General features: G+C 42.7%; 1 protein-coding gene across 1 annotated transcript in view; it reads right to left on the bottom strand.

Moving 5' to 3' along the window:
• cacnb2b (calcium channel, voltage-dependent, beta 2b) overlaps positions 1-25,498 on the bottom strand; it is a 59,739-nt gene extending 34,241 nt beyond the window's left edge. Inside the window, exon 1 of the mRNA XM_066680938.1 lies at positions 25,451-25,498. Coding sequence (XP_066537035.1) covers positions 25,451-25,498 — 48 coding nt within the window. The remainder of the gene's footprint in view (positions 1-25,450) is intronic.
• Positions 25,499-26,784: the final 1,286 nt, after the last annotated feature.

Raw genomic sequence — 26,784 nt, 5'->3', positions numbered from 1 at the left:
TTTAGTCGCCAATGTGGTAATGATTCTGTTTTAAGGCACAAAGATTTATGGTAAGCTTGATTTATTAAGTGAACAGACTGTGCTGATTCTGAACATGTTACTCTTCCTCATATTTATCCAGAACGTTCTGGAAGCCCAGCTCGTCTGGCATTAAGCCTCGGACAGAAGGCCGTAAGTATCCTGCCACAGTGGCGGCTCCTAAGAGGCTTTTTCTATTCTTAGTTGCAGGTAACAGGTACTTCCTGTAAAGTCCTGGCCATAAAATGAGGGCAGTAGTGCACCTTACTCTGGGGGAAATATCCCTCTCTGAGCTACAGCAGAATGGGAATCTTAAATAAAACATCTGAGCTCTTTCAGAGCTAGGCTGAGGTATTACATTGTGTGATGTAACACGGTGGACTGCAGTAATGTGTACTGAAAACATGGATGGACCTCTGGACCTGCAGCTCTGTGGGAATTTGGCACATGGACCATTATGGTCCAAATTTGAGTAGCCCTGCCTTATGTAGCCCTTAATAAAACAATTTCACAATGACTAATAATATTTTCTTGAAATCTCATTTAGGGTGAATCCAATGTCTTAATTGGAACTGAGTTACAAGTTGTAGCGATTAAATATTCCCCTACAAAATGGAATGACCCTTCAAGAGCCTGATTTGTCATTACAACACAAAAAGTGGTGCTCTGCTACCAGTCTGCAGTAATATCAGAGCTTCTGGACTTTAACGTAGTTCAAGAACACCTTCAACGTCTTCAGTTCAGCTACTCATTCCACATTAAATGCGGCAGTAGCCACAGGTGTATGTAATTGCTTCACCATTTAAGGTGGAACTGGAAATTTAGAGAAATTAACAAACATTAGTTTTATGCATATTATGAAGTAAAGAGTAAAGGGACATCCCAGTAAACAAGGAACGTCCCTGGACGTTCAAAATAGGTCTAAAAGTAGTCTGTCCATTAAGGACACATTTTAAATGTCAATGGATGTCCAAAATCCATCGTAATAAGTTAGTTAAGTGGTGACCAATTGATAACGTCAGTGGACATCCAAAATGCGTTTTATACAAGTAATTTATTTCAGGACCAATTAATAACGTCAATGGACGTCCAAAATACGTCATTACGTTATTTCAACGTTGAATCAACGGCTAAATGTTTACTGGGATAACTCATTAAATCTACATTAAACTAAGATAATACAATGGCTATCACAGTTTATAAAAGACAAAATACTGACATCTGTGGCTTTCTTTGGGCCCTTGTGCCACCATCTTGCCAGTTATACACTTGTCAGAAAAACTGTCAGTGTGGTGGTACCCTCACAGTTCACAGTTCATATTCTGTGCCGTTAATTAGGGAACAGGAACTTAACAAGGGGATATGGACTTATATTGTTTTATTATACAAAGTTCTATAATGAAAGCTTACAAATATCTTATATATTATATAAATATTATATATAGAAGGTAATGTACCTTTAGGGAACACAACTGAACTTTAACACCACTGAGGTGTCTTCAAAGGTACATTTACACTGTGTGTGTCTTTAGTGACCAATAATATACCTCTGTGTGCCCCTGTAAATTCTTGGTTTCAAGGGGTATATAGCCCACCCCCTTGGCCCTACCCCTTGTCAAAATGGAGGAGTAGGTCTAAAGGGAGTATGGGATTCACCCTTTGTAATAAAAATGCAGTGATTATATCCATGTAGCTGAAATCATAGTAGACCCACTACAGGTTTCAGTAAAAATTAAATGAAAAATCAAGTCATAAGCATCTTTATAAAATCCAGTTCTTTATCCAGTTTATCCCCATAAGGATGAATCTACAAATCTGTGTATATTTAGGGTTTGGTATGTCCCACTGTTTCAGGTGTTCTCAGAAGGTCTTGGAATGTGGTCCCTATGTATAAAACAGGACTACTGTAATAAAATAGTTTATGTTTAATAATATTTCTGAGCCAACCTGTTACCTCATGTTCTTTAGGTAAAATGAAGCTGAATTAAGGGAGTAAGGCACTTTCTCTACTTTATGTAATGAAATGTTGTTCTGACGCCTAGTGGCCTGGATGTGTGAGAGATTCCCTGGGTCCACAAAAATCTGGTTTAAATATGCCAGCCCTGCACAGGGGGAAAAGTTTGTGGATAATTAACTTTTTCCTGTGACAGCAAAGGAATTAAATCTTTCGGAATGTGTAAATATTCAATATTAAATCTGTTGGCCACATTTTGGAGGTTAAAAACACTTTTGCACACACACTAACGGACACTTTTGAGTCGCCAATCCACCTACCAACATGTGTTTTTGGACTGTGGGAAGAAACCGGAGCACCTGGAGGAAACCCACGCAGACACAGGGAGAACACACCACACTCCTCACAGACAGTCACCCATAGCAGGAATCGAACCCACAACCTCTAGGTCCCTGGAGCTGTGTGACTGCGACACTACTACTTCTAGTTGAAGGTATTTTGGAACATTCTTCTTTACTAAACATCTCCAGTTCAGTCAGGTTTGATGGTTGATGGACTTAGGCAGGTGCATAAATTTGGGCACCCTTGTCATTTTATTGATTTGAGTTCCTTTAGCACTAATTATTGGAACACAAAATTTGCTTTGTAAGCTCATTGACCCTTGACCTACATATACAGGTGAATCCAATTATGAGAAAGGGTTAAAGGGCCAATTGCAAGTTTTTCTCCTCTTTGCATTTTTTCTGAAGAGTGGCAACATGGGAGCCTCAAAACAACTCTCAACTCTCAAATCTTTTCAACATCATGGTTTAGGGGAAGAATACAAAGATCTATCTCAGAGTTCCACTGTGAGGAACATAGTGAGGAAATGGAAGACCACAGGCACAGTTCTAGTTAAGGCCCAAAGTGGCAAGCCAAGAAAAACCTCAGATAAGCAGAGGTGAGAGATGGTAAGAACAGTCTTAGTCAACCCACAGACCAGCTCCAAAGACCTACAACATCATCTTTCTGCAGATGGTGTCACTGTGCATCATTCAAGTATTCAGCGCACTTTGCACAAGACAACGCTGTATGGGAGAGTAATGCAGAAGAAGCCTTTTCTGTGCACACACCACAAACAGAGTCGCTTGAGGTTTTGCTAAAGCACATTTGGACAAGCCAGCTTCATTTTGGAATAAGGTGCTGTGGACTGATGAAACTAAAATTGAGTTATTTGGACATAAGGGGCGGTATGCATGGCGGAAAAAGAACACAGCATTCCAAGACAAACACTTGCTACCCACAGTACAATTTGGTGGCGGTTCCATCATGCTGTGGGACTGTGTGGTCAGTGCAGGTACTGGGAATATTCTTAAAGTTGAGTGTCACATGGATTCCAGTCAATATCAGCAGACTCTTGAGAACAATGTTCAAGAATCAATGACAAATTTGAAGTTGCACCAGGGCTGGATACTTCAACAAGACAACGACCCTAAACACTGCTCAAAATCTACTAAGGCATTCATGCAGAGGAACAAAGAACAACGTTCTGGAACGGCCATCTCACTCCCCAGACCTGAATATTACTGAAAATCTGAGGTGTGATTTAAAGTCCATGCTCAGATACCATCAAACCTGACTGAACTGGAGATGTTTTGAAAAGAATAATGGTCCAAAATACCTTCAACCAGACTCCAGACTCTCACTGGAAGCTACAGGAAGACTTCAGAGGCTGTTATTTCTGCAAAAGGAGGATCTACTAAATATTGATGTAATTTTTTGGGGGGGTCCCCAAATTTATGCACCTGCCTAATTTTGTTTAAATAAATATTGCACAATTTCTGTAAGTCCTATAAACTTCATTTCACTTCTCAAATATCACTGTGTTCGTCAGCTATATGATATATTTAACTGAAATCACAATGATTTAACCAATGATTTATAAAGGAAAATCACGATAATTATCAGGGGTGCCCAAACTTTCCATACCACTGTATATGACAGTTCTACCATTGTATAACAGCAGCAGCAGGGATTCAGTCTAAGAGCGTTGTCCACAGTGAATAAAAGAATGAAAGCAATGAGGCAGAGAGAGAGAGAGAGAGAGAGAGAGAGAGATCCTGGATTACAGCAAAACGCAACAGATGGGCAACTCTCCTGTCTACCTCATCACTCTCTCACTACATACAGACAAACAGAGGGTGGGGTTGGGGGGGAAGGGGCAAACCCACAGAGACATTTTTACCTTTTTCTTGGGCGGCATACCGACTAAAGCGGTCTTTGCCTCGTCCCTCCACGATGAGCCCCCTTCCCCGACCCCCTCAGCTCCTCCACAGCGCACAGAAACACAGAGAAATTAAAAGAGAAACAGAAACCCCTCGTAATCCCCTCGGTCCCGGGACGCGCGAGCCAAACTTGAGCAAAGTGCGCGCCTCAGTTTGGCGCCCAAACAAAGAACAAAATAAAAAAAAAACCGATGAGGCGGCGGTTGCTAACCGTTACATACGGCTGAGAAAGCGCGCGAAACTGAAGCGCCTCACAAAACGTTGACTGAAAGAGAGAGCGGGTCCTTCAGCGCGCGCTGTGAGCGCCACTCACTCTCAGCGCGCGCGCGTTTGCGTGTGTGTGTGTGTGTGTGCTGAAGCTCAGCAGCGGCTTTGAGGGCTTTATTCCCCAGTGTGACATCTGTTGCTCCCACACCATCTCCCAACCTGAACTCTCTCTCTCTTTCCCTCTCTCTTTCTCTCTCTCTCTTTCCCTCTCTCTCTTTCCCTCTCTCTCTCTCTCTTTCTCTCTCTCTCTCTCTCTCTCTCTCGCCAACACTTGGCACTGGACACTGAGACCTTCCCTTCATGCTTCAGAGTAGCCGTTCTATTAGTTAGTGCTTTCTATGGAGATTTTACAAGCTTCAGATTTAAAAAAAAAAAATAAATAAATAAATAATTGTAGTGATAGCAGCAGATGAGCTCCTCTCGTCTCTGACTTTACATCTACAAGGTGGACCAACGATGTAGGAGTGTCTAACAGAGTGGACAGTAAGTGGACACAGTGTTTAGAAACTCCAGAAGCAATGCTGTGTCTGATCCACTCTTATCAGCACAACACTCTACCACACCACTGCTCTGTGGGGGTCCTGACCATTGAAGAACATCATGATAAGGTGGCAGAGCAGTAGGTGGACTAGAGTCTGAATACAGAAACACAGTGTGTATCAATAGGGCTATTGGAGCTGATAAAATTGACAATATGTTTAGAAAAAAGAACGTGGCTTTAAAGTTATGGCTGATGTTTGTAAAAAGAAATGGGGTAAGGTCAAGGTGAATGTCTGGCCAAACCCAGTGTCCTCATTGGTCACCTGAGGGGTCAGCTATGGGATTTACGCCATCAAAACAATAGGAAACAGTGAAAAGACGATCTTGATACAGGAAATAATCCACTGTGTATACAATTCCTGATGTAATTAATAATGCAAATGTGCTCCTGTGTCGTTGTTTATTCATTATCATTAATTATTAATCATTTGAATTGGATTCTTATGTTTAAAATTAGCATTAGACTCTGTGGCTGCTGATTAGATCATGGGCTTAGGGTCAAATCTTTCTGGAAGATCCAGAGAGGACTAAGAACTGTATGTTGTACAACATGAAAAAAAAAAGCTGACATTGTTTTTATGATTTTTAAATAACAGAAAGATGTCTGTTGTATTTGTTAGCATGATGGGCTTAGTATGTGTGGGTGTGTGTATGTGTATGTGTGGCCTTGCTGTAGAGTAGTACACTCTGTGGACGGCAGATGGACCAAGTGTTTCCATCAGGGCTCCAAATCCCCAGAGAATTATTTTATTTCGGTGCCCAGAGAAACAGATACAGCTTTAAATCAGAGTTACGTAAGAGCCCAGGCCAAGCTGAGTGTGTGTGTCGAGGGGGGGGTGGGGGGTGAAGGTGGGATTTCTCAGGATGGTCACATGCCCCACAGCAGAAGGAAATGCTGCTCTGGCTGAATTTGGATGGCAAAAATTTTGGGAGAATATATTCAACTGACTGAATTAAAAATAAATAAATTAATAATAATAAAGATAATAGAGCTCAGGTTTGATCCCAGGTGATTCCCCAGCCATCTATAAGTGGGAGTTCAAGAGAGTACATCTGGCCCCTTTCTCTCTCTACATCACTTAAAGCCCCTGGGAACCCATTTTGAAATTCTATGTTTTATTTTTTGTTTGTTTGTTTGTTTAACAATTGAATAATATTCAGCAAAGTTTAGATAAAAAAAAAAAACAGAAATAGGATAAATCGCTCCTCAAAAATGACCAGTACTGCTCTCGATGTGGAAAGGGCAGTCCTAAAGGTGGGTAATTCTTATGTCACTATTACCCTGACCAATCACAAAGCTACCATAGCCACGCCTCCTCTCTGAGTTGAAGAGCCTGGTGAGCTAAAGCGTAGGAGCCATTAGTAAATGAGCTAGCTATCCAGCCACTCCAAGCTATGGGGTATGGGAGTCAAAGACAGAGCAAACAGAACACAAATCGATACAGAACAAACCTGAATGGATTAAGTCTGAGTATAGCAGAGATAGCAGCAACGCTCGGTATCAGCAGCGACATCATCCGGACCGGCGCACAGAGCAGAGTAACTGCGGGGAAGGCAGACCCACTTTGCCAGCAGCAGTACAGCGAAGGTAGCAGCCACACTCGGTCGGCAGTCCAACAGAGTAGCAGCGGGGTAAAGCACTAATTTGGAGACACTCTATAAGGTAGCTATCCATTTCGTACAATTACGTTAACGTATTTATAATCACATCAAACCACATAGAAATGACCCAGCAACTGCTCTGTCTCACGGTTGTGTGTTGCCTTGGTAATGTAACAGCAATATTGTTCTCCAGTGATAGAGAGCTGTCAGTCATACATGGTCATTAATATTGGACCACGCCCACACCGTTCTCTGAGAGCTCTGAGGTCATTTTTGAGGAGAGATTTATCATATTTCTGTTTTGAGTTTTTTTTATTTAACCTTTACTGAACGTTTCACATAACACCCAAGTTTAGAATTATAAAAAAAACACAAATTTTAACCAACAAAAGCGTGTGTTATTATTGTCAGAGTTCTCCTGCTAGCGTGCTAAATGTGCTAAATGTGGTGTTAGCAGCTGTGTGAAGAGAAGCAGTGTCTGCGTGTTTGGAGAGAGCATGTGGTGCCTTGACCATCAGCTTAGTAACATTGTGAGACTGGAGGAGTAAAACTGGAAATAAAAAAAATAATGGTGAGAAAAAGAAAAAGAAAAAAAACTGGATTTAATTCAGAAAACAATTTGTTTTTTCTGAAACCCTTATTTTACAAAAAAATAAAAAAATTAAATGTGTAAGAAAATAATATCAAATCTGAAAATATATTTTCCTGTTGCTGATCTACAACTGAATACCTGAAAATACCCGAAATTAATATTTAACAGACTAAAGTAGTCAAACACAGATTCAACACCCACTTCCTCATCTCTGTACAGCTCCAAATCCTAGTCCCCCGTTTTACTTATTCACATTCACACACACACACACACACTGCAGTATATCGCAGCACAGCAGGTGGCAACAGTTCTCCAAGTGAGTGAGAGCATTTCTGATTCTCTCTAAATGTAGTCTTTTAAGATAATAAATTAAATACATGATACATCAATAACATCAATATATTAATAAAAAATAATTTTATTTAAATCACTAGAGCTTTGATTCAGTTTGAGATTTTAGATATCGCTGTCTTACAGACTTTACAGTTCAGTTTTATGTTTCATATCCCACTTTTACACATCTTAAAATTCAGTTTCAGTTTCTAGATATCACGCTTCTACCTCAGTCCAGAGTCTGTCCTCAGCACAGAGCCCATATCAGTCTCGTCACTCGCCGCACTTATGAAGACAGGATCAAAGAAAAACCAGCTTCAACCAGCATTTGGACAAAGATAAAGTTGGCTACTTATTCACCAGTTTTATTTTTTCTAATTTGCAGTTCCACCTTAAATGATGCCCCAGAATTCAAATATAAAAAACTAATTTCAGCCTCATTTCAGTTGTTTAATGTTGGTTCACAGCTCTGAAAGAAAGCTCATGTAGTTCACTCATTTATCCACTTTGTTTTCATGTGGTGACAGTAAGAGGGTGACCAGATCTGAGATGGTGAAAAAGAGGACACGTCTTTTAGGTACATGAGCTTTGCCTGACGTAAACAAGGACTACTGGCGTGCAGACTGACCAATTGAATGTTTACAGAGAAGGTTATCGACCAATAACGGTAGCTCTACAGTCAGACCGTCCAATCAGAAGATTTTAGGCTACTTCACCACGTCCCCTTCTCACTCGAGCGAACCAATCGGAGTAGGGGAGGGCGGGACTAGTTTGTGAACTAAACTTCTCGAAGTTCTATGTAAGCTCTAGAAAAACAAAATCCCGGGCGTTTGTGAAATTCCGCCCGGACATTCTTTTAAGTCTAAAAAAGAGAAATGTCCGGGTAAAAGAGGACGTCTGGTCCCTATACAGTGTAAGATGTAGTTATAGAACATCCTCCATCCTCCACACACCTCCCACTGCCCCAACAGACGAGCTACTGTCTCTGACTCTACATCTACAAGGTGGACCAACGAGGGAGGAGTGTCTCACAGAGTGGACAGAGAGTGGACACAGGGTTTAAAAACTCCAGCAGCACTGCTGTGTCTGATCCACTCTACACCAGCACAACACACACTAACGCACCACCACCACGTCAGTGTCACTGCAGCGCCGTGGCCTTCAGACCACCCTCTTTGATTCCATAATTTTCTGTAGAGATCACACAAGCTGTGTGCAGCCGAACATCTGTCTGTGGATTTGGAAAAAAAATGAAATCAAGGCAAACTGTAGTGTATGGGCCCTTTAATGTTTCAGTGCTGTATTAGCACCATGCATGTCTGAACATGTGCATTACAAATACACTACTGTTTTTGTGAGCATGCACACATAGCCATGCACCACACACACAAACCCACACACACACACACACACATATATCTGTTTGTAAGCCTCTTAGAGTGGGGCTTGTTTGGTGTAAAGCTGCGCTCTGTAATACACAGTGGAGAGGGGCTGGGCTGGTCATACATCTCACACACACACACACACACACACACAGAATTCTACAAATAAAGTTCCTTTGAGTGATACCATACAAGAACACTTTTGGTTTTATAATGAAGCATTTAACTGTATAAGGAACCTTGGATTTTTAAACCTTTAAAAGGTTCTTCACACACACACACACGCATCTCTTAAACAAATGTGTATAAATGGTTTATAAATGGTTATTTACAAATGTAATTAATCCATTTATGAATGGTTAGTAAACACCTTAAAAGCCATTAATAATCACACAGCAGTGAGCTATTCTTTGCCAAATAGTGAACCCACATTCATCTATACCTTTAAACCTGTTAAACATGTTGCAAGATAATGACCTTACTTTGCCTTCTCCATCAGTCGACATTAAGCCAATCAGCATCCTCAGATTAACCATTTAACCACCGAGTTTAATGAATATACCATCAACAGAAAGTACGTTTTAGACGTTAATGATAATGTGGTGTACGTTTACAAATGAAATGAGTGCAAGGTTTTAGCGTAATCTTTACTTAGACATCTTCAGTAAGTTCTGTGATAATCTCACTGTTAATCAAAGAACAGGTCACTGTAATACATTATAGGGTGTTTATAACCATAGTAATAAGCACTTAAAGATGATGATCCAAAATGGAGGATGCCCCCCCCCCCACCCGATATAAGATCAGGCCTCCAAAGGAAGACTAGCTCTGCTTCTCTGGATCCAGGAGAAGGACACTATGTGTCCAAAAGTGACACAACCTTCCCTCCAGAGCATGCCGTTTTTTCAATAGAGATTCTCAGGAGACTATACACACTGTGTGTGCACCACTGAACACCTGTGTGTGAAGGTGGAGGCACTTTAAAGTGTGGTTTCTACAGACTGGACCCTATCCCAGACAGAGAGTGTCTACGGCTATCTGCAGTTAGATAATGTGTATTATTGTGTGTGTAGAATCCTCCAGGAGGGCTTAATTTCTCTGTCTGTGTGGGTTTATTTTATTTACCCCCCACCCCCCACCCTCCAGTAATCCTTGCTCTTAACAGCATTCAGGTCACTCTTTATACGCCTGCTTGGAAAAAGCGCTCTGTCACGAAAGCACAAACAGGTTTACGGCGTTTTTGGCAGCACATCTGTTTAAAGATGGAATTATGTGTGCGACTTATGGGGTCTGCAAGGACAGCGGTGAGATGACTGACCCCTGCTGAGTGGTGCAGGGTGATCACTGCTGGACCGCAATAATAACCGTGCTGTGGTTCTGTGGTGTGTTTAGGAATCATAAATCAGGAGATTGTGGGCTCTCTCTGGGTGTTGGAGGGGTTGATATATATTAGCTGATGTAACATAAAGGGACTGCATAGTTAATGTTCTCCTCCAAGCATGTTCAGCTCCAGCAATGTTTATGAGGCTTCATATTGTTCATATAAAGGCTATCCCTTTTTTAGAGGCCACAGATGACTCATGTAAAGACAGCGTATGGCACAGAAGTTTAGGAAATGCATCAAATGTATGTGTAGCATTGTATAATATCAACATTTTTTATCCTATAGGTTCATGAATACACAGTTAAATTTTAATTATTCAATAATAATAATAGAGTAAACATCTAAACTGCATGAAAATAAGGCAGAAGCCTGGAGAGGACACTGGATAAAATATGTTTTTTTAGGCGTAATATCACCTGTACAGTAGGTAATTTATACAGATTTTTCAGGTTGTGGGTTGAAATGGTTATATTTTATTATTCATTCATTCATTCATTGTCTGTAAGTGCGTATCGAGTTCAGGGTCCGCAGTGGGTCACACCAGGAACACACCCTGGAGGGTGCACCAGTCCTTCACAGGGCTACACACACACACACACATGGAGGAAACCCACACAGACACAGGGAGAACACACCACAATCCTCACAGTCACCTGGAGGAAACCCACGCAGACACAGGGAGAACACACCACACTCCTCACAGACAGTCACCTGGAGGAAACCCACGCAGACACAGGGAGAACACACCACACTCCTCACAGACAGTCACCCGGAGGAAACCCACGCAGACACAGAGAGAACACACCACACTCCTCATAGACAGTCACCCGGAGGAAACCCACGCAGACACAGGGAGAACACACCACACTCCTCACAGACAGTCACCCGGAGGAAACCCACGCAAACACAGAGAGAACACACCACACTTCTCACAGACAGTCACCTGGAGGAAACCCACGCAGACACAGGGAGAACACACCACACTCCTCACAGACAGTCACCCGGAGTGGAACTAGAACCCACAACCTCTAGGTCCCCGGAGCTGTGTGATTGTGACACTATCTGCTGCACCACTGTGCACCACACCAAATTTTATTATATTATATTATATTATATTTGACCCTTCACTAATGCCCTAAGGTCTTCTTATTAAAACCTTTCTCATAAAATATTTGCCTTTAGCTCCAGACATATAAGAGATAAGAAAATGAACTTCATGAGAGTGGTTTTATTATTGTCTCTCATTCAGTACCATCAATCTCAACCTGTCTGACGTTTGTTTTAGTAGAACATCTCTAAGACATGGAGAGGTTCCCTCAAAGAGCATCAGTGACCAGCCTTTAAGAGCAGTTCCCTTTCTTTTCCTTTAGATTTACTGTTGAGCATCTGTGTGGGAGTCTTTTCTAATATGGACCATAAAACATAGAACCAACCTCAGACAACAACAGCACCAACAGTTGTTTGAGCAGGAAATGGAGTCAAAAAGACTTGCTCACTGGCTGAAAAACACAGATCTGAATGAACCAGTTTATGCTCCATAGAGTGGGTCTTAAAAAAGGGAGCGGCCATGTTTGAAATAGGTTTAGTATAGCAGCTCTGACACACCCAGACCACTAGGTGTCAGAATAATGGCTGTTTTAAACTTGCTGGAGTAAATCATTGATTGATCATTGGCTATTCATCTTAAATTATTCAAAAATCAATGAGGAGCCAGAAGCTGGGGTCTGCTGAGGAACCCACATTCAGTTAAAAGTTCAGTTTCCAAACAGGTCCAGCCACAACAACTGACCCCTACACATAATCTCTGTGGGATGACCTTCTGTACAGTTTGTGTGAGTCCAGACCTCCTAGAAAAGGACCACCAACAAAGTGCAGGAGTTCAGCACTGGAGCTCACTGACATTCCCCACTTTACAGTGAACACTTAAAGAAATGTGTTACACGAAGAAGCCTCAGAAATCTGATGAGACTTGGTTTTGAGTTTGAAAGAACCTTCACTGGTTCAGTACCAACTGCATGATTCTTACCCAAACACAGACATTCACACGTTTCTCCAGGAGCCATCAGGTAAAAAGTCCTTTTGGGAGCCACAAGTGTTTTTTCTATGGGACTCTGCAAAGGACATGCTATGACAACTTTATAACTCATTAATGCTATCTTTACACATGAAATTGAGTATGTTTGTTTCAAACAGTGTAATCATCCTTTACATTAGCATAGAGGCTAACGATAGTTTCACCTCAGGGACAAAAGATTCTGATAAAAACTAACACAGCGGTGGTCTGCGAGTCCACAACATGTGGAGGGAGACTACTTCACACTTATGTCATCAATGAGAGAAAATGACCATGAAAGTCACTCCCAGACGTCTGCTGGTGGATTCCAAACCTGCTGCGCCAAGTACCCACCCCCCACCCCCCACATCAAGCATGGGAACTAACAAATTGTGCCTCATACCTCATGTTCTGCTTGGATTACCCACTTAAAAAACCTGGTTCTCCAAGGGTCATTTGGTTAAAAAAAAGCTTTTATATAGAACATACATTACCTCAATGATGTCTATAAATAATGTCAGGTACCAAGAGTTTCAGTTCACCGGTGCCATACATTTTAAACTTTTAATTGTTGGCCATCTCAGCTCTGCTTGCAACTGTTTTACTTGATTCTTCCTACAACTTAAAATAAATAGGTGATTTTATGAATATATTACTTGCATTAAAATTATTATTTGACCTCATTTCAGTTTATTTTATGTAATTTTTTGTCTTTTGTTTTAACTGTCCTTTCTATTAGCTTTTATATTTTACTTACAATTTAATTAGTTTAATATTTTAAAGTTCTTTATGTATTTTTAGTATTAATGTATTTTAATATTTTACATTTACATTATTTATTTTTATTAATATTAAATTTACTTTCATTGTTTGACGTGTTCTTTCAAATGATCATTCCCTTTTTTCTGTATCATCTCAGCTGTAAATGAGGATCATTAATTAATTATCTGTAACCGCTTATTCAGTTCAGTGTCGCAGTGGGTAGGGAGGCTACCTGGAAGCATTGGGTACAAGGCACGAACCCACCCTGGAGTGGGCACCAGTCCTTCACAGAGCCACACACACACACATTCACTCACACTTTTTTTGGAGTCACCAATCCACCTACCAACGTGTGTTTTTGGACCATGGAAGGAAACCGGGGGAACCCGGAGGAAACCCATGTTGACACAGAGAGAACACACCACACTCCTCACAGACAGTCAACCGGAGGAAACCCACGCAGACACAGAGAGAACACACCTCACTCCTCACAGACATTCACCCGGAGGAAACCCACACAGACACAGGGAGAACACACCTCACTCCTCACAGAAATTCACCCAGAGGAAACCCACGCAGACACAGGGAGAACACACCACACTCCTCACAGACAGTCACCCGGAGGAAACCCACGCAGACACAGAGAGAACACACCACACTCCCCACAGACAGTCACCCGGAGCGGGAATCAAACCCACAACCTCCTGGTCCCTGGAGCTGTGTGACTGCAACATCTACCTGCTGCACCACCGTGACGCCCTAAATGAGGATCACCCTCGTTATATTCCGAGGTTAAATAAAGGTTGATCGATGGAACCCTGAACACTCACAGACCCATTGCAGAGTGAAAGGGTTCATTAGATTGACTGAGAATGTGCTACAGACAGTTCTATTTAACACCTTTTAAAAAGGGTTCTGCATGGCACCAATAAGGTTTTTCTATTGTAACAAGCTTAACACTGTAATTATAGAAGAATCCTTTTTGGTGCCATTTAGAAGTCTTTAGAACCTTTTCCAGGAATATGAAGAAGGCTTTCCTCATGCATAAGTCCTGTAATCATGCAAAGGTCTCTTAAAAAGTTTATGGTTCTATATAGAGCAATTCTTTACTAAAGGACCCTACCAAAGAACCATCATTTGTACGAGTACTGTGGTGGTACTATTCACTGCCTCTAAGTTGGTATATCTTTGTACTTTTAACTTGGGAATATAATTGGACCATTTTCGAGTGTCCTTCTAATCGACTTACAGGGAACAGAGTTGGACTTGAAGAACACTGCTTAACTTTTGAAGGGTCCAGGAGGCTGTCTATTATTTTGGCCAACAACATTGTACCTGTACAGGTCAATTTTTTGTCTGACAGTTTGTTGGCTACACTGCCCCCATGATGTGAGACCCCTCAGAAGTGATAGAACCGTGTTGCACATGCACATGTACTGACTAACATTTACTGTGTCCAAAATCTTAGTAGAGGGCCCTACTTTATTAAGGTGGACCCACTGTGGACGCAAGTGTTCAGCTATAGACACTGCAAGCTTAAGGTCACAAATGCTCAATGCCAAGAATTAGCTAAAGGGGTCTACAGCCCTCCAGGAGCAGTGCAACTTTGTCTAATCATCTGCTCAGAACTTAGCATCCAATGTCATTTTCTCAAGGCTGAACACCATCAAAGACACACAGATGTGTTTAAACATCTACTGAAGAGTAGAATCTGTTTCTGCAGCAACATTACCTACTAATACCTTTGATTTCAGAAGAATTGTTGGACGTTGAACCTCAATAAGGTTCTTGAAACAATGTGATCTATATATCTGTACATATCTAGTACATTTTTAGTGTTCCTTGCTCTAGATGTGGTACTCACCCAGGAGACGTTCTTGTTCTTGGGCGTTTTGGGCATTGTCTGTGCGGAGGAGAAGGAAGACCTGCTTCAGATCTCCTCAACGTCAACCTCACTATCCACGGAGCTCCACGTTTCCTTTAGCGCCGCTGATTTGCTTGACCCCTGCTAACATCAGGCCCACTGGAGACCACCATTAAGAGCAGCATCGCAGGTGTAGGTCCAGTCCCGCTCACTCGAGACCCTTGACATCCAGCAAAATCCAGAGGGAAAGAGAATGCCCCACCCACGCGGTCTTCAACATCTCAACCTCCACGAGACCCGATCCATGAGCAAGAACTTCCATCCTGTCCTCTTTATGTCTGTCCAACTGAAGCACCACATGAGCCTGCACTGCAACATCTGCAACATCTGGCCCAAGCCCCTCCCCTTAGGCACCAGAGGCAGGCACCGGGGAATGGCCAATCCAGCCCAGCTAACAGCTGGGAGAGGAGATTTAGAGAGAGAGAGGGAGGACGAGGGAGAGGGGAAGGAGCACAGGGCAAGTCCTCCCTCGGTGTTGTCAGACAGATCAAGCATCTCTCTGTACACCAGGATGAGCATTGCTCAACATAATCCTCTAACACCGATCAAATACGATCAGTGCCCATCAAAAGCAAGGAACAAGCCAGCTAGGGCACACATCACAGACACTATCTCTGCTCACTGATACTAGCTGCTGGATGGGTTGCCTCCCACACCTTGTTAAACATTAAATAAGCTATCACCCTTCTTTTTTGCTGCAGTATTTAATGCTATTTCTCTATGACCTTATACACATTCATCGACATTCTACATCATCAGCAGTCTTTGTGTTTTGTGTCAGGTGCTTGTTCCTCTTTGCAGCACTAACAGCCCCTGCTTCTCCAGGAGGGCATTGAAATTGATGCTGGAATATTTCTGTGGGATTTGATGATATTCAGCCCCATAGACATTAATAGTTATTAACACAATTTAAGTTCAAAGAGCCCTACAGAAGGTGTTTGCAAACTGAGACCGAGTAGACCCCAAGAGTTTCAATTCTATGAATCACTGGCAAACAGTTGATACAAGCAACCCCCAGAAATTTGAAGAATCGATTCTTTGGGAGCTGACTTCTCTTGACTAAGACATTTACTTACTCACTGCAGCGAGACAATGGCTTTGGAATTATCCATCCATCCATCCATTATCTGTAACCCTTATCCAGTTCAGGAAAATTCCAGGAAAATACATGGAATCATTGGGCGCAAGGCGGGAGCACACCCTGGAGGGGGCGCCAGTCCTTCACAGGGCAACACTCACACATTCACTCACACCTATGGACACTTTTGAGTCGCCAATCTACCTACCAATGTGTGTTTTTGAACTGTGGGAGGAAACCGGAGCACCCGGAGGAAACCCACGCAGACACAGGGAGAACACACCACACTCCTCACAGACAGTCACCCGGAGGAAACCCACACAGACACAGTGAGAACACACCAACTCCTTCTTTGGAATCAGACTCTGAAAATATGTTTGGATGTTTCAGAATATTATCTGCCCTTTGTCACAAGGCTGTGAAGAAGAAAGAGGGGTTTTATGATACTAATACAGTTGATCCATTCCATGTAAGACCAAAGTTTTCTACTATTTCTAAAGTAAAACCCTGTTTATTCCCCATAGTCATGCAACATAGCGGCAGATACTGCGTTGTCTTCTTTATGCATTGAGCAGTGGACCTGTTTTCTAGGGAGATGAAACTCTGTTCAGAACTATTGGGATGGGCTGGAATGGTGGTTGTGATGTGAAATCAATCATCCAACATCAGCCCCAGAACACATTAATTATTTTGTGGCTGAATGCCATCAAATTCTCACAATAAATGTGACAACATCAAACGTTTCAGATAGTGTGTTTGTAATGAGGCCAGTGTGGAATCTCTGAGCATTCATTCATTCATTCATTCATTTTAATTCACTGGTTTTGCCCTTGGCTGGTTGGATTGGCCTCCTTTATGAACCACAGCCCTGCCACCGAAAGCATAAAAGTCCCCAGTGTTTTACAAGGTCGCAGAGTCCATTGCTGGGAGGCTATAAACGAATCATGTGTGATGGGCTGTTCCCAGCCAGAGCAGTAAAACAGAGCGGTGGGAATCGGGTGTTGATAGGGAGCTGGGGTTATAATGAATACATAGTGTCATACGGCACCAACTTGACTTCCAACTACTGCCAAAGTCTGAGGCGTTTTCATCACTCATTGTAGCCAAGAGCCCTCCTAGTGTGACAGAACTGACCAGTGACAGACCATTAAAGGAGAAGCAATTTATAAAACTGCTTTATGTGCTGCAACAAAAACAGTCCCATGTGAAACAACAATTTAAACCCTTTACATCATTAGTGTAAAAGTGGAAAAACAACATTTAGGAAAGAACTAATTCATTTTTTCACACACACTATACTTTAACAGCAGCAGCTCTCCTGGAAAAGCTTAAGATGCACTGGAACATTGCTGTGAGGAATGAATTCAGACGTGTAAACATTAGAGTGGACAGGTTATAGTGTTGGAAGATTAGTTCTGAATCTCAAATATCACACCAACTCAGGCTGGAGCTCCATCGGCCCAGAGAAAGCAGCTCTACTGCTCCAGAGTACAGTAATGGCAGGCTTTACACAGCTCCATGCTTGGTACTGGGCATGGTGCTCTTAGACTCATGTGCAGCTGCTCTAGAGCTGGCCCCACCCTAGACTCATAAAAACCAGCGTACACAAGTTCTGTCCCTCCAAATGTGCAATAATCACAGGACTATCTATGTACCTCTGTGGGCGGAGGTTCTGAGGCTGAAATTATGGCCCCCTGCCCCCCACAGCAGCATGGACGGCCTGTTTGAGCTTTTCATTTGCATAATATTGTATGTGTGAGTGCCAGAAACAGGCCTTAACGTAGGCATGCCCTTCACCTGCTGCCCTGCACTCTCTCTGTACCCAACGGATTGGCACAGAGAGAGAGAGAGAGAGAGAGAATCACTGTGTGAAAACACACAGAGGACCAGAAAAGCACTTAATATAATTCAGTCTTAAAGACAAAACCCAGTGAGGGGTAAAAAGGGGCACAATAGGTCAAAGGAGGCCAGTAAAGTGGACATTAAAGAAGTCTCTGTTTCCTGTCCCTCATCCTTCGTTAAGGCGCTAATGCGTCCCTTGTTTGCTGAGTATGAAACCACAGAAGTGTTCCATTAATATCCCCCCAATCTCTTACCCTCGCCACTGGCTTCCGGCCACACCCCCGAGGATGGCCTCACAGTTCAGCCACAAGTCCTCTGTACGTATGAGGGCCTTTCCACACATGAAGGTCTGAAACAATGTCCGTGTTTTGTTACGATGTATATATTTGATCTGGCAAGTTTTGGTTTCACACTGCAATGTAGCAAGCGAACTAAAGGACTTCCCTATGTCCTCTCGTCATCACCAACATGGGCTACATCTCCCACCCTTAACACTGACTTAACACTGATCGGCTTGTAGAGGGCTGTGTGTCTGCAGGTAGCTGTAATAATGAATTAATTTGTTTATTTCTACAATTTACTATTTGTTGTTTAGGTTAATACATATTTTATGTAAGACACATTTCTTACAAATCATCTCTGTCCAAAAAAAAACATGTATCTCCCAAAATAGTAACTTGACAGAAAAAGGAAAAAAACTTCTTAAAGGCTAAGCACCACTTAATGGACCTCCATGAATATTTCACATTATTTTAGTTACTGACAGATATAAGTATGAATTAAAATGAAAATAGCAGCTTAATTTGCTTTAAAACTGACAATTTTATTAAATTGACGGAAAAACCCGAGCTCGCTACGGAAATTCTTGAACGCAACCGTGACGTCACTGGTGGACAACAGCTGAACAACGCCGCGGTAAAACACCGTTATGACTGACTGTTATGACAGTATCTAGCTAAATAACCAACATTATTCATGACAATAGCCTAGCAATAAGCTAAACTCAAATGTAGAGGTACCGTTATTCTTGTAAATGTGATCGAAGTCGAACTCGAATTCCTCCGACACTATAAACCTCCGTAATGCAGCTACGTAGCCGAGTATAATCTGAGCACCGAGTTTAGCGAGTCAAGCTAACGTTAACTAACACCAACTAAAACAGGCGAAGTGAGTGTCCTTACCCTGTTTACCTCCATGTTACAGAGGCTCTTGAACACCTTTCGTTGGTGTCCTTACATGCCCATATTGTTGGAAAAGCGCCAGTGAAATGAGCTACAGATAACGGAGTGAGCGGATGGTCCTTTCCAAAGTGCCTGTTTAAAGTTGACAAATTTAGTCCATTTTCTGTATATTTTGGGATCTTTGGGCCATTTGTTCACAGATGTCCCACTGTACATTGAATGATTGCAGCCAAAAACAACACACCTTTTCATCATTTTACATTAAATTAAGTGCAGCTTCTAGAGTGTTGTCCACCATCTACGTCCCAGGCAAGACGCCTATTAGAGTTTCTGAACACCGTTGGGGGGGGGGGGGGGTTAACGGTCTTTTAAACCTTATTCCTTGAATTAGTAAGAAATAACAAGAAATAACATGTAAAAAGATTTGATTACCTAAATAATTTTAAGTATTACTATTGGTCCATTATTCAACATGAAACTTTCACACAATGTGAAGGACAGTTGCTGTATTCAATTGTAGTAAACTCAAAATCCACAAAAATGGAGACACACAATTGAATTAAATTTGAAAGCAACAATATGCAGTCCAACTTATTTACCAGCTCATTTTTTTTTTGCATTTTCGATTCCACCTTAAATGCCTGAACTTGTTTCCCAGGTTGATTAAATCCCCTTTCAAGTATGATGAAATCTGGAGATTTCCCGATGTGGTCTTTTCATACATACATGCAGACAAAAGTCTTTTCATACTTTTCATACATGCAGCACACTGCTGGGAGTATCTGTGTCAGGCGTTTTCCACATGCTTTAGGCATGGGGCAGTGCCTGTGCAGCACATGCAGGAGATACTTCGGGACATTAGCGGCTCTGTTCACACATGTTGACCCTGATTTTACCCAGAGCTTTTATCAGGGTGCTAGTGGGTTAAAGTCTGAGTAATGTCCGGGATGAATGTTATAGATGTTTGCATTCCTGCATGTGTGAATTGGGCTTAATGTTGTGTCCTATAATTACAGCTGCCTGCACCATACACGCTTAGAAAGAAATGTACAGTAGAGGTACATTATTGTCACTGAAGGTACAGACAGTGCAAATGTACTCTGAATAGTACAACAGTGCTGTTAAAGTCCAGTTGTGTTCCTTAAAGGTACATTAAATTTGTAATCTTTCATTACAGAACTGTGTAAAATAAAAAAACATAATATAAGTCCTGGAGATGAAACGGTGCATTTAAATCAACACCATTTTAAAATCTACAATTATTATACAATAAGGTACAATTATGTTCCCTAACTAGAGATACGAGTATGAACCCCTGAGGGTACCACCACAGTGACAGCGTACCTCCTGCACTATTGAGTGTATCTTTATTTCAAATGATGTCCACTATTCACTGATGACAGTTTTTACTGAAGGAGCATGGTATGGTTATGGCTTGCTCTGATTGGTCCAAATGTCTGAACCTTGTTAAAAAAAAAAAGCTCTGGTTTGATCCAGACTGATAGCCCGGTCTAGTGTGTTCCTGCTGTCTGTCTAATTTGTCTCTGCCTTGGCTCCTCCTTCTTGTGCCTCCTTTGTGTTCCTGCCCCCTCGTTATCTGTCCCAGGTGTTTCTTGTTTGTGTAGTCTTTTTATAGTCCATGTCAGTGTTTCCTGGTTGTGGGACATTATGATTGTATGTATGTTTGCGGGTCATGGCTGTGTGCAAGATGCTAAGTTTTGGTGTTCTGTTTAGTTTGTGTTCTGCTGTTTAGCCATCTTGTGTAGCCTTCTTGTTTAGCCTTGTTTGATGTTTATCTTATGGTTTAGTGTCCTGCCCCTTTAGATCTGTTCTTGTTTAGTGTTTAGCCCAGTGTTCAGCTCTTGTGTTTAGCTCTTGTGTTTAATGTCCTAGCCTTTGTGTTTAGCCTTGTTGTTTATAGTTTAGCCTCTGTTTTGTGTTCATCTGTTAAGTGTTAAGCCTGTTCTGTTTTGTTGTTTACTTTGTTTTTAGTCTTGTTTAGTATTAGTGTGTTTAGTGTTTATTGTTTTTGTTCTATGAGTTAAATTAGTCTTGCTAAGTGAGTATAGTAGTCTTTGTCTAGTTCCCTTGTCTCTCTGTTTAGTTCCCTTTTTGTGTTAATTAAGTCTCCTGCGATTACCTCCTCCCTGTTCATTGCTCTTTGACCTCCCCTACATACCACCACGTGACACCACCTCTTCTAGTCAGACCAAATTTTGGTCCATTGGTCTGGACCGTGGGCTGAGGCAGCTTTCACACATGATGTTTCTTGTTGAGATCAAACTGTAAAGTCAGACAGCCTGGACCTAAGTGAAAACCAGTCAGTGAATCACCACTCAGTGAAACACCAAACAGCTCAAAATATCTACATTCTCAAGATCTTCACCTTTACACAGCTTGATACACCAGCAAAATGTTAACTTCATCTGCTCAATCTGTATGAATGTAATCGGCCCGAGTGCAGGGTGTGATGTGGGTGCTCAGCCTCTACATGAAATGCAGCCCTATACGGACATTACTGTTGAGCTGCAGGCTCTCCATTCAGTGCAACATTGAAAAAGCATACAGCTTTACTGACTGGTGCTGTATTGTGCCCAGAAGCTAAACCTCCCAAAAATAAAGGGCACACGAAACTAGTGGCTGGGAAAACAGGGCCAGTTCTGTTTGTGTGTAAGGAAAAACCATGTTCAGCTTTCTTACTGTGTGTTACAGTGTATTTTATGGCACAATGGTGTCAGATTGTGATGGTCAGTAAATTAGCTCAAACTGCAGGAACAGCCACTATTCCTCATGAGATAGTATCGCGAAATATTGAGATAGCAACTTAAAAATTAGTGCCTTTATTTTTTGGGTTAAAATGGGCTTCAAGCTTCAATAGACTAGGGACCGTACAGTGGAAAAGTGACAATAATTTAGTCAGCAATAACTAAATCAGGCTTAAAAACAGCCCTAAACTGCACGGTGCTTGGATTAACATCAGGATGCTAGCTGCCAGAACTCTGAAATGTCATCCTAAAGCAGAGCTGTGAATTGTTTTCTCCGCCCGAGGCTATAATCCTTGTCTTTTCACACCACATTGCTCACTAGCAGCTCAACGTGAAGTCACAGTACTCTACAGTGTTGTAAGTTTTACAGTGAAAACTTTGTTTAACTGATTATCGATGTTCTAAGGGACTTGAAGAAGGGGCCTCCACATAATATAAAAGGATTTGGACCAGTCAAAAATAATTCTGAAGCCATATGGTCAAGCTAAGAACCATGTATTTTCATGTATTTATTGTGTGTACTGTAAAACAATATCTGTATCGTGATACTAGCAGACCTGTTATAAAACTAGCCTGAAACTCACGTATGGTTCTCCTGCTAGTGGATTGCTTGCTCTGCAATGCACCTATTTCACCTCAGAAAGATAACCCTAAACCAGGAACGTGTAGCTCTTGAAAAAAAAGGACTAGACATTTGGGAATTAAATGCATCAGAAATTAATAAAATGCATAGATTGTGTAGTAGAACAAATGGAGTATCCCACAGTTGACAATGATCATAGATTTGAGATGTTAGGACTCATACTGCAGTGCTACAAACTGCAATACACACTCACTGAGTCTTCACCAAATCATTACTCACTATAAGCACTAGTGATGAAACAATGGAACAATGCAATGTACAGATCAACCTGCTCATCAGTGGTCAGAACCCCTTATAGGACATGAGTGGATCAGACACAGCAGTGCTGCTGGAGTATTTAAACACTCCTCCCTCGTTGGTCCACCTTGTAGATGTAAAGTCAGAGACAGTAGCTCATCTGTCGCTGCACAGTGTGTGTCGGTCGTCCTCTAGTCCTTCATCAGTGACACGGGACGCTGTCGGCTGGATGTTTGTGGTCGGTGGACTGTTCTCAGTCCAGACACTAAGGGGTTTAAGAACTCAAGTCGCACTGCTGTGACTGATCCATACAAAGCAGCACAAGAATGATCCACCACCCAAATCGTACCTGCTCTGTGGTGGTTGTGACCAGTGGGGAAAAAACAGCTATTAAAGTATGCAGAGCAACAGATGGACTACAGTCTGTAGTTGTAGAACTACAAAGTGCCCCTGTATGGTCAGAAGAGCTAATAAAATGGACGATGAGTGTAAAAACAGATCAGTTCAATGTTTTGTCTGATCTGTGTGTTGTTCCTGGACCAGCTTACGCCCCCAGCATGTTTGGAAGTGGTGAGGAAGCTCAGGCTCTTCATCCTCACACTGCGGCGCAGGTGCCTGCACACAGTGAGGCACCTCAAAATAGACGGCAGGGTATTTATATTATTTATTTATATGGATTACATATTTATTTATAGCAGCTCCACCACTCTGCTTCTAACTGCAGTCCTATTCACAGCCGTGAGGGAGGCTGGGGGAAGTGAACACAGGGGACAGCACACATAGGAAGTGCATCTCAATCCGCCACCTGCTTCTCCTTTAACAGGTTGCCTTTCGGACTCTGGGTCCTTGTGCCCTGCATTTGGCCACATTCATGATGCCTGAATTACTTTAAGCATGCAAGTGGTCCTTTAAGAGCTTGTGGTTTGATATAGAACCTTTGTCTTCACTAAAGAACCCTTTACGACTCTTAAAAGTGCAGCTCTTCAGAATGTACTTGGTTTTTGTTGATTGACCAACGTCTTTTGGGTGACATTAAAACTTTCTTTAAAGTTGCCAGGGTGTTTTTTTCCCAGTGTCTAGTGGCACTTTTGCATTTTCACACTTAGTTTTACGCTGATTTATTATTATTTTTGGAACTTGTTTAGTACCTGCTCCCTTGTGGTCCCAAGTGTGTCGAGTAGGGACTAAACGTTACGTATAAGTCTCACAGAGAACTGATTGGCCACAGAGACTTGACAATCACGACGAAATGCAGATGTCCAGCACAAACTCATTCATTCATTCATTATCTGTAACCCTTATCCAGTTCAGGGTCACGGTGGGTCCAGAGCCTACCTGGAATCATTGGGCGCAAGGTGGGAATACACCCTGGAGGGGGCGCCAGTCCTTCACAGGGCAACACAGAGACACATTCACACCTGCGGACACTTTTGAGTCACCAATTCACCTATTTATGTGTGTTTTTGGACTGGGGGAGGAAACCAGAGCACCCGGAGGAAACCCATGCGTACACGGAGAGAACACACCACACTCCTCACAGACAGTCACCCGGAGCGGGAATCAAACCCACAACCTACAGGTCCCTGGTGCTGTGTGACTGCAACACTACCTGCTGCGCCACCGTGCCGCCCCAGCACAAACTGTAAAATCTCTAAAGTACAGCAAAGATCACATTTGTTTTTATCCGACTCTCAACGGCAGCTCGTAACATGACGCAGTGGTCTCTGCTGTGGTTTCCAAAGCCCTTGGCTCCTGTTAGAGAGAGTGTATTTTGATTTCACCAGCTACATTCAAGGGAAGAGCTGTTGTAATGGAAAATGAACCAGGTACCAGTGACTAAAAAGCTAGTAGAGTCGTGCACAAGTGGTACAGGTCTTACAGTTTCATGTTGTAAGAAAATCAACCCTGGACAGTCTATTTTCACTGAGTTATGTCCCCTCAATATCATTTTTCAAAGACTTCCACATAATCCTTTGTATGGTACTTACTGTCGTCGAGTCTACACAGCTCTACTTGGCTCTCCTCGCCTGGTCCCTGGTTGGCTTTCTAGTATAAACAATGTGACGTGTAAACCTTAAGTCCCTACCTGACTCACTTGGAACATGAATGAGCAGGCACAAATAAAAAAGCACCGGGTTCCAGGGACCAGGCATCAGATTTGCCTCATGGAAAAAGAGCCAAGTCAAGTCAAGTAGACAGTCGGGTAGATCCATGTTCCAGGCCAGGATTTATAACGGCTGGTTGGTATGACAATGTATCTGCAACAGTTAATGCACCTGACTGGCCAGGTACAGCGCTATACTGGTGCTGTAAAATCCCAGCCTGGAACCTGGATCAAAAGTCAGGATTTGAAGACCTCCACTTAGGAACTAGCTGAAGATGATCAACTTTTCTGAACCCTGGGTAATAGCCCCGTGGATATAATCGTGACTAGAGTGGAATTGATGGTTAATCTGAATTCCAGTCCATTCAATAGATCCCACTTTAACAAACCTCCCTGGATTACAGTCCTCCAGGACCAGAGGATCTGACCCGAACCCACTGCGATCGAAACGTGACGGCACTCTAATGGTCACCTTCGTCCTTTTTTTTTTCGTTGTTCATGCACCTCGGGCGACAGGTTACTCACATAGGTGGACTGTACTCTCCGCCAGTGTCCCAGACCACAGCAATACATCAAGAGCACATCCAGAGGGTCGTGATGAAGGGGACAGCCGAAGAAAAGCCGCAGGTCACTTCAGCTCCCAGCCTCCAGCGGGGACAGGTCCATCGGCCACTGAGGGACGGCAGGTGTTTGACCTGTCCGCACACACTCCGTTCATGTCTGAGTCTCACACATGTGAGCGGAGGAGAGCGCAGATCTCTCCAGTGCCTTCAGCTCTGTGCTGGAAGGTGAGCGGATGTTGAGAGACTAAACGATCCATTCAGAAACTGACCGCTCGCGTCCTCTTCACTGGGTTTTTTCCTTTTCCTCTCAGAGGCTTCTGGGACTCCACAGGCACTAGCTTCAGGTGTGTGTGTGTGTGTGAGAGAGAGAGAGAGAGAGTGAGTGTGTCGTGTGCTTCTTGTAGTGATCCTGATCGGAGCCTGCTGCTTTACTTATTTATACAGACACAGACACAGACACACACACACACACACACACCCCTCCCCGACCCCCTGCTACCCCCCATCTCTCTCTCTCTCTCTCTCATACACACACACACACGCTCTGGCTCAGAGTTCAGGATTGATACACGATGGTGTAAATGTCATTTTTCCCGTCAGACTTTTTCCCTGCGTCAGCCGCTCCCCTCCCACTCGACCAATCAGAGCCCAGAACACAGCCACGTCTCAGCTCTGTCTCCACACCACTCAGGCAGAAGCTCCAGTCCACCCTAGACAGACACACACACACACACACACACACATCTCCCCATGTTGCTCTCTGTGTGTCTCAGTGACTTTATTCCCCAGTGCTCCAGACTCTCCCATTCTTTCTTTTCCTTTCTCTTTTCCTTTCTCTCAGCAGGTTTGAGTCTGTGATCCTCTCATCTTTAATCACTGCTCAAAGACACAGAGCCTTTGTTTTTTCTGGAATTATTTTTTGTGACTGACATTTCAAAGTAGCAGTGACAGGTGAAAAAAAACAAGTGAATACTTTACTTCAGATCTCCTCTCCAATGTCCACACTCTCTCTCCTCTTCTCTTCTCTCTCTCTCCTCTCATTCTCTCCCCTCCTCTCTCTCTCTCTCTCCTCTCTCTCTCCCCACCTCTCCTCTCCTCCCTTCTCTCTCTCTCTGCAGATACTTTTCCCTGTTCTTTTCTCCTCCTGTTGCTATACGCTGTGGCAGAGGTAGCGCAGGACTCACACTGTCGGAATTCAAATGTGGCCCCAATGTGCGCTCTCTCTCTCTCTCTCTCTCTCTCTCTCTCTCTCTCTCTCCTGTTTATCGGCCGCTCCTTTTATCAGCGTACTGTATC

Source organism: Hoplias malabaricus, chromosome 9, assembly GCF_029633855.1.
Source record: "Hoplias malabaricus isolate fHopMal1 chromosome 9, fHopMal1.hap1, whole genome shotgun sequence".
Classification (NCBI taxonomy): Eukaryota; Metazoa; Chordata; class Actinopteri; order Characiformes; family Erythrinidae; genus Hoplias; species Hoplias malabaricus.
This window is presented reverse-complemented; position numbering and strand designations above follow the sequence as displayed.